This window comes from Moschus berezovskii, chromosome 3, assembly GCF_049115385.1.
Source record: "Moschus berezovskii isolate FMDL1 chromosome 3, NW_MosBer_1.0, whole genome shotgun sequence".
Lineage (NCBI taxonomy): Eukaryota > Metazoa > Chordata > Mammalia > Artiodactyla > Moschidae > Moschus > Moschus berezovskii.
The window spans coordinates 126,931,540-126,946,855 of record NC_142462.1 but is presented as its reverse complement, the minus strand read 5'-3'; the positions used below and the strand labels follow the sequence as shown (position 1 = coordinate 126,946,855).

Sequence of the window (15,316 nt, the reverse complement as noted above, 5' to 3'; positions counted from 1 at the left end):
CTAACGTGAGTTTCACCAACTGGTGTGTGTGCAGTCACTTTACAAGGCAAAATTCAGGTTAACAAGTAAAGACTCAACTCCTCTATCGAAAAGAACCAAGAAAGAGCCCGCAGGGTAAACTGCCACCGGTACGAAATCGCCAAGGGACTTTCTTCAGCCCCAACAGCAGTCTCCCTGCAGGAGGAAACTAGGTTTCGTGGGCCTGTGCTCATACAGTTTATGGTTTAAAGACGAGCACTATACAGAACACTCAGCACATGAGAAAGGCACTCAGTGTCACGAAACCACATCTACACTGATTAAAAACAAAGCAGAATCGATTAATAGAAAAGGAAAAGAATAACGTTACTCAAAAGAGATAAATGCACCCCAATGTTCACAGCAGCAGTATTTAGTTGCCAAGACTGGAAGCAACCTAAGTGTCCATCAACAGATGAACAGATACAGAAGATGCACATACACACACAATGGAACAGTACTTTGCCATAAAAAAGAACGGCATTCTGCCATCTGCAGCAACACAGGCAGATGCGGAGGATAGTAAGCTAAGTGAAATAAATCAGACAGTGAAATTAAAGACAAATGCGGTATGAAATCACATACATGTGGAATCTAAAAAACACAACAGACTAGGGAATATAACAAAAAAGCAGCAGACTCAGATATGGAGAATAAGCCAGTGCTCACAAGGCAGAGGGCGGCAGGGATGTAACACGGGTGGGAGTGGGGAGATGCGAGCCACTGGGGTAACACAGGGTCAAGGATGTATTGCACAACACGGGGAGTATCGCCACAATGTGTAATAACCGTGAAAGGAAAACAACCCCTAAAATCATAGAGAGATTCATACTCATAAAGATACTTTAAAACAACAGGAGCCAGCCTAGAGTTAGTCTCCTTCCCAATAACAGTTTGATGAACTTTAAAACAAACCCTCTATTGTAACTTAATCTGCCTGCCAATGCAGGAGATGCAGGTTCAACCCCCGGTTTGGGAGGATCCCCTGGAGAAGGGAATTGCTACCCACTCCAGTATTCTGGCCTGGAGAATTCCATGGACAGAGGGGCCTGGCAGGCTACAGTCCATGGGGTGCAAAGAGTCAGACACGACTGAGCGACCGAGCACGCAGTTTAAGAACCAGCTGCTGCTGCTGCTGAGTCACTTCAGTCATGTCCGACTGTGTGTGACCCCTTAGACGGAAGCCCACCAGGCTCCCCCGTCCCTGGGATTCTCCAGGCAAGAACACTGGAGTGGGTTGCCATTTCCTTCTCCAATGTGTGAAAGTGAAAAGTGAAAGTGAAGTCGCTCAGTCATGTCCGACTCGAAGCGACCCCACAGACTGCAGCCTACCAGGCTCCTCCATCCATGGGATTTTCTAGGCAAGAGTACTGGAGTGGCTTGCCATTGCCTTCTCCGTAAGAACCAGCACTGGGGCTTAAAGACACATGCAACTACTTCTCAAATTACATCACACATATGACTAATCTCTAGCCTAACTGTTTCCCACCATCTGTACACATAACCCACCTTAAAAATAAGAACAAAACATTACACCGTGCAAAAACTGCTCCAAGAACAGTTCAGTAATATTTACCACCCTCAGAGTATTATATAACTTTTAGTTTAATTTCTCACAAAGAAATTATACTATTATCCTCTTTGTAATGACCTCAAGTAATACAAGGTTTCTTTTAGCATCAGATACAAATGTTTGCACAACTGAAATCATAAGTGGATGAAAAACTGCAAATGATTATTCTAGGTTTATAATTACACACAACCTTGCTTTATAATTTTAAACTACATTTGCTTTCATCAAATTTTATCTCTGCATTTCTAATAAAACATAAACACAAAATCAATTATGATTTTAATGCAAAAGCTCACAACCCTGAAAATAAGAAAAAGTACATTTTTTAAAAAATGTTAGTGCTTTATAATAACTAGCAGTTAAATTGTTCACCAAAAGAAATACATCTAATGACTAAAATCACACATACTTATCCTTGAGTAATGCAATTAATAAATCTTAACTATTTAAGACACCTGTTTCAAGTAAGGATCTGTACTCAATAAATGTCACCTAATTTTTAAAATAACTAGTTTTTAGAACTTGATCAGTTAATTTTTAAAAATTAGCTAATAAAGCATATGAAACCAGTAAGAATCAGTTCTAGAAACAATATCATGTCATAAAGATTAACTACAAATCAAGAAAGTTCCTAAAAAATACTCTGAACCTTTAAATCCAATACTGTCTTTTTGAATGATCATCTGACTACACACTGAGATCTTTCATTTATGACCCACGTAAACACGGTAGCTACTGAGGGTCAAAGCTAGGGTCAAACAGGTCATTGGGGTATTTCCAGGAAATCAGATTATTCAGCATCAACAAAACTACATCTGTTTTATATACAAACTAAAATGTTACGGTATAGTCTTTTTTTTTTTTCCTCAAATTTTCTTAGAACACATTCTTACGGATTTAATAAAACTAACTACAAATCAAACCAAAAAGTCAAAAAAAAAGAAATTTATTTATTTAAATAGACAACTATTTAATGGATATTTTTCTTCTAATTAAAACTATCAGAAGAATGGATAAAATTATGGGAACAACAGGAAAGTGGGCGAGGGGTCTCTTAAAGATCCTTTAAAAAGAAAGCCTGCGTTTTTAAATATAAAACCAACGGCTCATGAAGACCTTTGAGTGTGCTTTTTTAAACAAGTGGACATCTCATTATTACTCCCCAAAACTGCATACACACACTCACATTTACCCAAGTGCACACATGGCTCCACACACACGACAATAAAGGCCCTGCCTCACTTAACATAGGCAATAATAAAATCAAAATTCATATTCTTTAAGACAAAAGGCATTCTACTGATGATCCTGATTCAACAATTTTACAGTTAAACAAAATTAATTCCATTCTCAAAAATCCAAAGATCTTAAGCTTTTAACAAACATTTTCCACTGCAAAAATTATTGTCAATATTTACAAATCCTTAAACTTATATTTGGCTGGAACCACTTGTATTTGCCATATTAATATTTCCTGGTAACTGTGTGCTCATCCCTACGAGAGCAGAAAGAGCAGCTGCTACTCACTGGGAATCTCTGGGGTCCCACCGCAGGTCTCGGCTGGCTCGGGACAGGCAGCAAGGGCACTGTGAGGAAAACACCACTCGTTACACGTGACTTCATCCCAAACCCGCCAGGAGAGAAGCACGACACACTAGGCGTCACACAGAACACACACTACGTGCACAACACACACAGCACACTCAGTTCACACTGGAGCAAAGGCTGATGCCTGTACTGACAACCCCAGGCAGGGACAGGGGAGCGGACTTCTGTCTTCAGTACACAATAGCACAAGCTGAAGCTCCCCTTTCAACGGTGAACGCTTACTGAGAAGTAAAATGCTTCGCACCAAAGAAGACATTATTCCTCTACAGTAAGAAATCTCCTTTGTTTCTGAGATCCATATGCAGGTAACCCAGGTTATCTAATCCAAGCAAGTTACATTTTCCGACGCCCATCGAGCACAACTGTATATCCAAATCCTCCAGGATCATGAGGGAGGGAGGCGGGAGACGGAGTGGAGCAGGCAGAGAAAGGAAAAGGCACGCACACCGTGCTGGCTATTTGTGGCGCTTGTTCCATGTGTAACGCAGAACGAGCTACTCGACAACCTGCAACGCCGAGACTTGTCGTCTCTGTCTGTGTTTCAAGAGGCACACTCCCATCAACTTACCGGAAGAACAGAAGTCAAAGAGTTTCAAATACAGAGAGAAAGCCAGATGCTAGCTTCACACCCCGCACGTTAAGCTGTTTCATACACGAGCCTTATACTGATTTTAATTTAGGAGGTAAAAACATCCCCTCGCAAGAGGTGCCCACTCTGTGGTAGCATGCTGCCCCCTCCATTAAAATGTCCTGCCAGACACGTCCAGGAAGATCTCGGACGGTCAGGTGCAAGGGCTGAACTGCAGCCCCCTCTCAACTTCACACCCCAGAGTCCTCATCACGAGGACTTCGGAAGGTCATGTGGAAATGCACCTTTAAAGAAGTGATGGAGGGAAAATGAGGTCACGGGGGCAGGGCGGGGGGGCTCTGATCCAACATGACCAATGTGCTTATAAGAGAAGATCAAACACAGACAGACGAAGGGATAACCATGGAGAACTCAACAAGAATAATAGAACAGCATTTAGTTTTAATTTGAAAAAGTTCTGGTAAATCAGCACCACAGAAGTAACACAGCTTAAAAGTAACACAGCTAAGTCAATCAAAATTATTTTTAAAATAGAGCACTAAAACAAACTATTTTTTACTTATTATGATTACGCAAAGAAATCGGTACAGCAGACTCCTAATTGAGATCACACTTCTACCTACCTGCTTCCTCCTCCCCTGTGAACAGGAGACAATTCACAGCCTGTAATGCTAAGCGACCATTCCAGCGGAACCTTGAACTTTTTACATCTGCCATTTAAAATTTATATCCCACACTGTCCCATGAATTAATGGACTAAGTTTTCAATTTTAATACTGAAAATCTGGAAAACAAGTTAAATTGCCAACAAAACTGATTGATTACAATATGATAAAACACTCCTCATCCTTGAAAAGAAAGTAGGTGCTATCAAAGGTGTGCATACATCTTTTTAATTTTTTAAAACACCTTGTGACTGTGTGAGGCTGAGAACCACTGGATTAATCTACCTTTTGCATACAGGAGACAACCAGACAACCAGCCTCTCTCAAGAACAACAGTGGCTCTCTATTTAACCAAGCTCCTTCCCTCAGTACTGAAAGACAACTGCTTCCAAAGTGCCGAGTGTACACCCAGCAGAGGCGTCAGGGTCCTCAGGATCAGAGGCACTTTAAAGAGAAGGGACACAGGGCGCTGAGGGCCTGGCTCTGGAAGGGGAGCACGCTGAGGGGCTCTGCGAGCTGCAAGCTCTGTCAGAACGCTGACCTCGCATGTGCTGCAGCAGGCAGGACCGTCAGGGCCAGGCCGGCACGCTGCACCCATGTGGCGACTGGGCAGCAAGGCCCACTGGTTTTCCGCCTGGAGGACAGCTTGGAGTCTCCTCACAGCTTTCCCACGGCGTGGCTCTCACGCAGCTTATTTTCATTAAGCTAAAGAAAATCTGTGCACTGTATCAACTGCCAGCTTCCCATTCAGTTTTAGAAGGAAATTCACAATAACAGATGCTGACATCGTAACATTGTTTCCACAAATGAGATTTGGTGTGGGGGCACGGCTCGGGAAGGGGCACGGCACTGAGTCGTGCTCCCCCTTCACCCCACAGCTGCTGAAGGAGACGGGCCACCAGTGCGTCAGCTGCGGAGACAACAAGGCACACTCAGCCGCCACACCACCTGCCCTTGGAGCTCAGAGCAGGGCAAGACCAGCGAGTGATTCTAACACAGGAGGGACACACAAAGGGCAGTCAAGGGACCGAGGGCACCGACCCGACTCTGACCTTCCCACACGGATGCAGTAAGAGCGATCTCCTAGAGCCACACGTGGACACCGTCGCCCACGGCCAGCCTACTGCCCCATGGCTCTGCTCCAACTGTCAGTCGCTCGGTCGTGTCCCACTCTCTGCGACCCCCTGGACTGCAGCCCACCAGGCTCCTCTGTCCATGGGATTCTCCAGGCAAGAACACTGCAGTGGGTTGCCACTTCCTCCTCCAGGAGATCTTTCCAACCCAGAGGTTGAACCCAGGTCTCCTACATTGCAGGTGGATGCTGTACTGTCTGAGCTACTTCAAAGCCACAACTTCTTGGTGACTCCACACCCTGGCTTTCTCCCAAACTCCAAGTCCTATCTCAGGCCTCTTCTCAACTTCTGGAATGGCTCAACCATTTGGAACTGCAAGTTCACCACCAGCAGACTCATGATGGCCCCCCTCCCCTTCCCTGCTCTAATGGAGACCTAACTCTCCCAGAGGATGAGACTGTCTGTCTCCCTCAGCCTCCTCCCTGCTGGCTCTGGGGTGGGGATGGGACCCTTCTTGTCCTCACTGCTGTTTCCAGACCCCAGACTTGGATCTCGGGTCATCAGACAGCCCAGCCCAGGGCCCCCGGGCTGTGGTCCATGTCCTGGTCACACGGCTGCTCTTGGGTCTCTGGCTGAGCTCCCCACTCACCGTCTCCCACACCAGCCCCATCTGAGGTTTGGCCCAGATGCTGCTGTTTCCAGAGCTGCCCCCAGCCCCCAACACCTGCACATTCTCCATGACCTTACGCCACCTCGACCTTCCTGCCTCACTGCCTCCACGACACAAACATCTCCTGGCCCCTTATCATCATACACTCCATGGCCTTCATTGTGAGCAAGACACCTCCTCTACTGCTTCGTCAACAGCCTAACTCCTGCAAACGCAACGCTGTCTAGGCTACACCTGACGAAGAAAGATGAGTGTGGTTGGAAACACACAGGTGGCCAGTTCTCTCCAAGCTCATGCCCAGCAGCTCCAGGGGGTGCTGGGGCTGCCCAGCGCTCCCACGCTCCTGCTCCCCAACTTCCATCTTGGCAAGACACTCTTCATCCGCATCGACACAATCGTCTCCCACACCTGCACCCCGTTCCCTCTCAAGCCCTCCTCAGTGAGGCGTGTACCGCCTCCCGTCACCAAAAGCACCCTGTCAGAAACCCACAGACCCCGCAACTGCGGGCCCAGCACCCAGCCTGCCGCCCACCCCCAGCCACCAGAGCACTGGGCTCCGCCGGCAACCGTCCTCCACACTCTCCGGACTTACCCCTCCCTACGGACCGCCACCTGGCATGTCACGTGCCCCAGGTTCCAGGCTCCAGTCTCCTCGACATGACGACACGGGGTCTTTCACTGGGCACAGGCTCTAGGTCCATCGAGATGCCAAGAGAGCCCCACCTGAGCTTGGCACCCAGACCTCGTCTGCACGCTTCCTAGTGACCTCACCCTAGATGCGTGAGCCTGCGTGTCTAGGTGCACCTCCAGCACGGAACTTGTGGTTCCCCTGAAAACCTGCTCAGCCTCGAGCGCTCTCCAGGACGGCAACCCCACCCTCCAGGGCTGAAGCCCCTTCAGCATTGCTGCGTCTCTTCTCTCCTGCCCACACTCAGCTCATCCATCAGTTCCGTCCTGAATCACACCCGGCTTCTGACCCCTGATCACTGCCACCACCCTGAGCCGAGCCACTACCAGGTTACCTCGATCACTGCACTCACCTCCCAGCTGAATACCTGGTTTCCACCCCTGCCACCCTCACAAGCCCACTCTCAACACAAGCAGCAAGAACAATCCTTGTCAAACACACAGCGATGATGTTATTCCTGTGCTCAGACTCCTCTAATCACGGCCCACTTCATTCAGAACAAAAGCAAAACTCTCAGGACAGCTCCCAGGTCTCCCACGACAAGGTTCTGCATTTCTCCCCACCGCTGCACTCCACTCATTGTCACCTGGTCTCTCTTTAGTTAGCTGAACACAAAAGGCACAGCCTCATCAGAGAGAGGTGCCTCTGCACCGGTCAGTCCCTCTGCCTGGAAGGCCCCTCCCCTGACAGGCGCGCCAGCAGCTCCTGTCCCTTCTGGCCTCTCCTTCTCAGTGCTGTCGGCCCCTGCCACCACGGGGGCTCCCCCTGCTCTCCTCAGCGCTGCGCCTTCGTTCTCCAGCGCGCCACAGAGGGGCTCTCATTTACCATCTTCACTGCTCACTGTCGCTGCTAAGGTACCAGACGACACCCACAGCAAGCGCTGACCGCTGTGTTCACCGATACATCTCTAACGCCACGGGGAGCAGCGTCTCCATCAACGCTGCGCTGAGCAGGTGCATGAAGATATGCTCTGTATTCACTGCTCAGAACGCGTTTCCTCGCTTCAGGAAAGTGCGTCTGTGATCATGCCATCAGAACTGACCATGAAAAGACGGGTGTGTGACTCGCACTCAAAGGAAGCAGCGCGAGTGGAACCTGAGGGGACAGGCCCTTCATGCTCGGCCCCACGAGGAGCTGACACAGGGCGCCAAGCAGACGCCCCCACAGTGCCCGCCATGGCCCCGAGCCTCTGCCGCGTGTCTCAGTGCCCTCCCGAGTGACCTGGCAGGAGACACACACGCTGACAGGGGAGCCTGACTCGCCAGCTGCTGCGCATCTGAGCACCGGGAAGGCGTCGGGGAGCCCCCGGCGTCCTTATGGACCTGGGGGTGATGACGGACTAGCCAGTCACCTGGAACTTGACCACAGCAAAGGAGACACGTACCTTGAACGGGTGTCACCACGGCCCCTTTGAAGTGGGGGTTGATGTGTATGTTCTTGGGCTGCTGTGGAGTCACGGGAGGAGGGGTCATCATCGCCCGGGGGGCCTCGATCTGGGGCGGCATGTGCACCCCCTGCGCTGGGGAGGGATGGTGCGGGTGCTGCAGGGGCAGCAGGGGCTGGAGCTGCTGCTGCTGGAACAGACTGCGGATCGGCTGCGGCGGCGGCGGCGGCGGCGGCGGTGGCGGCGGCTGAGGCTGTGGAGGAGGAATTAATCTTGGAGAGTGCGTCTAAAACCACCAAGAGAGACAAAGTCACAGCAATCGACGCTGACAGGGAAAAATGCCAGTGCCTCACACATTTCACACTGACTGCACTCTAAGAGTTGACTCAGAAGTAAGTTTATTAGTCACAACTTGTGCAGACCAGCGGGATGAATGAGCTGCTCCGCCTGCTCACGGTCACGGCTGCCGTCTAACGACGTGAGCCAACATGAGGACAAGGAGGGAGACCGCAGCCCCGAACGCAGCGCACGGGCCCCAGAAGGGAAACTGCAGCCCAACCGCAGGCGGGGCACAAGCTGCCTGGGCTGGCCCGCTCCTCCTCCAGAAAGCCTATGAGACAGGCGGGCAGTGCAGGAGCAACCCCGTTAGAAAGCAGGCTGCACAGAGGGCGAAGGACTCCCAGAGGGGAGGCGGGTAGTTCCTGAGAAGGCGGCCTCTGAACCAGGAAGGAGGGGAAGAAGCCAGGCAAGGGAGAAACGGCATCACCTGAGGGCAGCGGAGGCAGGACGCACCCCGGAGGTGCGCTCGCGGACAAGCGTGGCTGCAGCCGCACGCCAAGGCCGGTGGACGCAAGAGTGGGAACGCACACCCTCTATGCGGTGAAGGGCCTCGGCATTACTTAGCGCAACAGTCTTGAGAGAGGAGGAGACCCCCACCACAGCAGCAGCCTCAAGAGCACTGGGTGTCCTCCCCTCTGCCGGTGTCTTAAGCACGCGCTGAAAGGTCTGTATGTGGAGTAACTCACCCCCAACAAGCCTAGGAAACCAGCCCTTGTCGTGACCCTCCTCTTACAAGATCAAGTGGCCGGTAAGCAGAGGAGCAGAGAACCTGGTTCCACAAGCCCTGCTTGTAAGCACTCATCCAATTGGCCGCACACGGCGGCAGAGGTGGCAGGCTACTACCAGCCAGGGAATCCTGTACACTGGCCTGGGATGACGCCAGATTTCAGAGGCTTCTGAATTCCGTTTCGGAGCCTCTACAGTGTCTGACAATGATGACTAACAGTGTGTGACAGACAAGGGGAAAGGAGGCAGAAGAAGACGGACCATTTAACAGGCTACAGACGCTGGGAGCTAAAGGAAAGAACAGCCATGGTCTGAGAATTCTGAAACCCAAGTATACACGACCTTGTCTAACCTATCCTTCCTCAGGGAGGACTTTTCTGAAGATGCACAGCTAGCATAAATGCGTGGATACACATGTTCCCAGAAACTAGGCTGTTCCCTCCGCTGACGCATGGCATCTGCAGTGTGCACAACTGTGCATGAAGCAGTCTCTTCTATCCTGTTCAGCACTGAGTCCGCACGGACAGCGCACTGACAGAGGGACAGCGCAACGAAACCTGAACTCAGCCGGGAAAGAGCGCAGGGCAGGGCCACTCACTCAACAGCGTGAAGGACTTTTAAGGAAATCACATGTTCTAAACAAGGGGAATTTGGGGCCCGGGCAACAGCCATGCAGAGAAGCCCAGGGCAGCTAGGAAATGAAGAAACGGAGCTGGCAAGCGGTACAGGCGAGAGACCCAGACTCACGCGGAGAGAGCAGATGGCAGGAAGGACAGTGCTGCCGAGTGAGAGCTCTGATCAGAAACCAGCCTGAGAACAACGCAGTTAAAGAAACAGGGGGGAGAGAAGGGGCCCCGCTGGGAGAGAAGAGACTACACCCCAATCTCAGACACTCAAAATAAGAGAGGCTCAAGAAACAGGCGCTCACAGGTGGCACCCAAGGCCCCAGGGAGCAGCCTACCAGGACAGACTGCAGAGGTGCGGAGGCGATTCTCAGAGCGCACTCGGGAGTGGGAGGAGCACAGCGCCAGCACCGACAGACAGACCAAGGAGAAAACAGACACAAGCAACGCCAGACAGAAAGGAACCGAAGATGTGGACAGCTCTGGGGTGGGGCGTGACCAGGACCAAGGTGGACACAGGTGAAGCAAGGTTAAGGCCATGTCAGAAAGCTGTGACTGCTTCAGCAACCTGCAGCTTTAAAATACCACTGCTAGCAAAGATGCGCGGACAGCTCACAGGCCAAGGCTCCAGCAGGCTGAGTAGGGACAGCAGCGGGTTAGACTGTGGCACCTAGAGAATTCCAGACACGATGCTGCTGTCAGGAGGGGCTTGGGTCAACTGACACTTGGGCAACACTTCTAAAGCACTCAGGGCTCCCAGTTGAGCCTCTGTATACGGGTAAGAAAGGAGGGAGTTCAGTTACTTTTCCAGGATCATGGAGGAACAGCTATGTAAAAACTGGTCACCTACTGGCTGTCTCCCCGCTTCGGAGGCCAAAATCATGGAGCTGGCAGTTCAACACACACAATGGAAGTTGGGGGCGAGGACACAAGATGGGGAAGAAAAGGAAAACAGTGAAGGGCCAATCTTCCTGCTACCGGAGAAGCTTCAAAACAAACGGTGGTGTGAGCAGAGAGCAGCTATCAGTATCATCAATCTCTTTATGCCGTGATCAACCCACCTGCCTTTCTTCCCTGTTCACTGAAATTACAATTCTCATGCAAAAACAGTAAATCACCTTTTCTATTTTGTTATTTCACAAATGAATGCCTACTAAAACACAATTTTCTATACCGAGGTCAGGTGTGATTCTCCCCTACGCTCACGTAATAATGTAGGAGGGTGGACAGTACAAACACATATTTACATCAAAAAAATCTGTCCTTGAAGACTAACTTCTGAAGGAAAAACTATAAAATACTAAAGTTAACTGAAGGAACAACAACCAAAAAACCCACTACACTTCCTGTCTTTGTTCCTGAGATGTCTCACCTTTGAAATACAGAGAAATTCAAATGAAGGTGAAATTACAATTACATGATTTAGTCCTAAATTATGAAAAATTTTTATGGATATGACAATCTCCATTTCCATGGAGAGGATATGATAGTTACTTGTAAGAGAAACTGCTACATTTAAGGAAAAACTTACAGTAAGCAGTATATAAGAAAAAATCTTTTATAAAATACACCATGATGGCTGGATTCTCAATGTAACAGGGTCTGTGTTTTCAGAATGGGGCTCACAGGAGCAGCACCCCGCACCAGCAGAAGAGATGACAAGGCTCCTGTGTGGTTCGACCCCTGGAAGGCACCAGCTCTCTCACTGCTCCTTTCCTCCTCAGCACTGGCAGAGAGTCAGTCCTCACTACCACAATACTCGAAGACTGGACCTTTAAGACAGTATACTGGATGAGTTACCAGCTGGAATCAAGAGTGCCAGAAGAAGTATCAACAACCTCGGATAGGTGGATGATACCACTCTAAGTGAAGAAAGTGAAGTGGAACTAAAGAGTCTCTTGATGAGAATGAAGGAGGAGAGTGAAAAAAACTGACTTAATACTAAAAAACTAGGAATTTTTGGCATCCGCTCCCATCACTTCATGGCAAACAGAGAGGGAAAAAGTGGAAGCCGTGACAGATTTACTCTTCTTGGGCTCTAAAATCATTGCGGATGGTGATTGCAGCCATGAAATCAAAAGACAATTGCTTCTTGGCAGGAAAGCTATGACAAACCCAGACAGTGTGTTAAAAGCAAAGACCACTTTGCTGACAAAGGTCTATAGTCAAGGCTTCTGTAGAGTCAGGGCTATGGTCTCTCCAGTAGCCATGAACAGATGTGAGAGCTAGACAATAAAGAAGGCTGAGCGCCAAAGAACAGGTGCTTTCCAACTATGGTGCTAAAGAAGACTCTTGAGTCCCTTCGACTGAAAGGAGATCAAACCAGTCAATCTAAAAGGAAACCAACCCTAAATACTCATTGGAGGGACTGATGCTGAAGCTCCAATACTCTAGCCATGTGATGCAAAGAGCTGACTCACTGGAAAAGACCCTGATGCTGGGAAAGACTGAAGGCAGGAGTAGAAGGGGACAACAGAGGAGATGGTTGGATGGCATCACCGACTCAATGGACATGAACCTGGGCAAACCGCGTGACATGGTGAGGGACAGGGGAGCCTGGAGTGCTATGGTCAATGGGGTCACAAAGAGTCAGGTACAACTTGGCAACTGAACAACAAAATCATACCACAGGCTATAAAGAAACTTTAGCCGTGATACCTGTTACTAAATTTTCATCTCAGACTAAGGCAAAGGCAAAATACGAAACCCATATCAGAGAGAACTTTCCTTGCTCTCAGCGTGCAGGCCCCCAGGATGGAGCTGAGCAACTCACCGCCACAGGGGGCTGTGTGGGTAGCAGAGCGGGCCTGTGGTCCTTGGCGCGCCCCCTCTCGCTGCTCTCTCTCCTCTGGTCGCCAACGCCGCGGCACAGGGACGGGCCTCCTCTCCTTCCTCCCCGCCTGGAGCCGTAGCGGCCCTGTTTGTGCTGTCGCTCCCTCTCTTCAAATTCAAGCAACGCAGCTTTGGCTTCTGCTGAAAGCTCTATTTGGAAAGATGCATATGCGTTAGACAATTTCAAAGAGGCGAAATCAGATCTATAGGGGAGACAAAAAAACCAAGTATGTGACAAGGGAACTCAGGATCAGCGGGTGCTTCACCCACAACAACTCCACTAGCAGCAGGGAGTAGCCAGGGGTAGGATACACTCAGAGACACCCGGACCCCAGGAACGAGACCTGTGACACGAAGACACGCTTCTTCCTTAAAATACAAGGACCGCCTGCAAATTTGAATTTTCATTTGAGACCACTAAAATGTGCTGAGGAAAGCTAAAAAGGAGGAGCTGAACGTTCAACCCACCCAGCACCCCTCATCTGCGAGGCATCACGTTCTTTCCCTGACGGCAGATGATGCTGGTCAAGACCTGGCTACCCCATCCTCAACCAGGACACTCATCCCTGCGAATCCAGTATAAGCACTGATTAACTCACGTGGCATAGAGACTCAGAAATTACAAATTACGGATTGTTCTGCTTTAAAAGCACAGTTACTAATAAAATCACTCTCAAAAATCACTCTCAAGCCAAATACTTAAATTTCATAAAGAACGGAAACTCATTTAGTCCTACACCAAGTTGTTTATTTAAAAACAACAACAGCTTTACTCTGTGCAGACAGACCTACATCCACACCGCCTGACAGAGAAGCTACAGTGAATGAGAGCAAAGCCACAAAATGGGGCCCCCCTCTCCCATCAATGCTGCGGGGCAACAATCAAGATTCCTGGCCCTACTCAGCAGGCACATTACTCTGAATTCTTAGAAGAAAAAGGCTAGCGTATTCAAATACAGCTCTAAGTTATGATAACACATGCTCTATTAGTAAACACCTTTCACAGATCTCACTGAATTCTACCAAGAAGCATTCCCATGCCTTCTTCCACAGCAAAGGGTACATTTTAAATATTACCAGTTTTTCCCCTACCTTGAATTCCATAATCATCTCCAAACTCTTCCAAAATCTCTAAGCCACATTTCATTTTCTTGAAATTGTTTCTAAGGTATCTCCCTTCCCTTCAAATGGATCTAGATCCCATTCCAAAGAAAATTTAATCTCCTGTTAACAAGCACAGACTTTTATTCTAATCTTGACTACATGATAGGTTCACATACACATTTTATGCGGTGAATCAGCAATTATTTTTCTAGTGGTTCTAAGTGTCAAGATTAATTTCACTATCCCCAGTAATAAAATGGTTTCAAATGACATCTTTAATCAGCAAGTAAAAATGCATTCCTCCAATTGAGACAAGCTGTCACAAAAGGTCACCAAAATATGACAGGATGGAAATTACATTTGTAACTTCAACTGAAATGTTAATTTCTGCTTAAGTGTTTTCTGAACTAGGTCCATATCCCAAAGTAAAGAGATGGAGTGTAATGGAACAAAGTTTTACATAGTGTTGTCCCTTTCTAAAATGTGCTTAAGAAAAACATACGTACATAAAAATACTTTAGTACATAATGAATATCTATAAAATACAGTTTATTTGGCAAAACAGAAACAACAAATGACAGTCTGAGGTTTTTATTTTTGGTTGTGGCCTTTTTTTTTTTTTTTAAATAAACAACATAATTGAATCAAGAAATTTTTGAAAACCTTGCAAATCCAAGGACCACTGTATAAACTGAAAGTAGTTATCTTACTGCTGGCACTAGTGATCTTAAATTGTTTATTAATAGATGAAAAAATTGTATGTTATTGCAGATGTTTATTTCTTTTCTCTATTGGAGTATTCTGCTGTATAAATACACAATTAGTATACCAATTTAAAAAAACTGTTTTCCCCAAAAATCATTTGCCTTAAGCAAAATTAACCAAAGATATTATTTCAAGAGAACATTATGTGGGCCTAACAACAATGCTCTTCAGGCTAAAGCAATGAAACATAATTTAACGTATTACCTGCGCCCAATGAAACTTAGAATATGGCAAAACCTAGACGTTTACTCACAGATTACAAATTATAAAAGCCTAACTAAAATAAAAACAGTCTTTCGTTTTCCGCTGGTACTGCTTCCAGAGAGACTCTGAGGTCCACCTCCTAGGGCAAAAGAAGTGGCCCCTCTGAACCTCTGTGCTGACACTTCAGGGTAACTTGTCACTTCAGTGACACCCATGTTTTAGAGATGGCTTTTGACTTTGCCATTCAAAATAAATCTTTCTCTTACACATGCATGTTCTAGAAACCCTTTCCAACTGCATTCTGTGAGAGAATTAAGACCTCATATCCTATGGGATCCTTTTTATATAATGAAAAATTTGTCTCCTAAGTATATAGTTTTGTGCCATCCTTGGGAAACTGATGATGTCACATTTTCTCTAAGGTCCTTAATTCCCAGAATCCTGGTTGAGGACAA

At 48.0% G+C, this 15,316-nt stretch overlaps 1 protein-coding gene across 7 annotated transcripts in view; it reads right to left on the bottom strand.

Moving 5' to 3' along the window:
- Positions 1-15,316, bottom strand: part of RBM33 (RNA binding motif protein 33) — a 109,818-nt gene that overhangs the window by 51,104 nt on the left and 43,398 nt on the right. For 5 of the 7 annotated variants that reach the window (XM_055421633.2, XM_055421634.2, XM_055421638.2 and 2 more), the window contains 3 exons: positions 12,730-12,938; positions 8,269-8,554; positions 3,119-3,177 (listed from right to left, as the gene is read on the bottom strand). In XM_055421633.2, the coding sequence (XP_055277608.1) occupies positions 3,119-3,177; positions 8,269-8,554; positions 12,730-12,938 (554 nt within the window). The remainder of the gene's footprint in view (positions 1-3,118; positions 3,178-8,268; positions 8,555-12,729; positions 12,939-15,316) is intronic. The other 2 variants (XM_055421636.2, XM_055421637.2) reach the window with 1 other exon arrangement.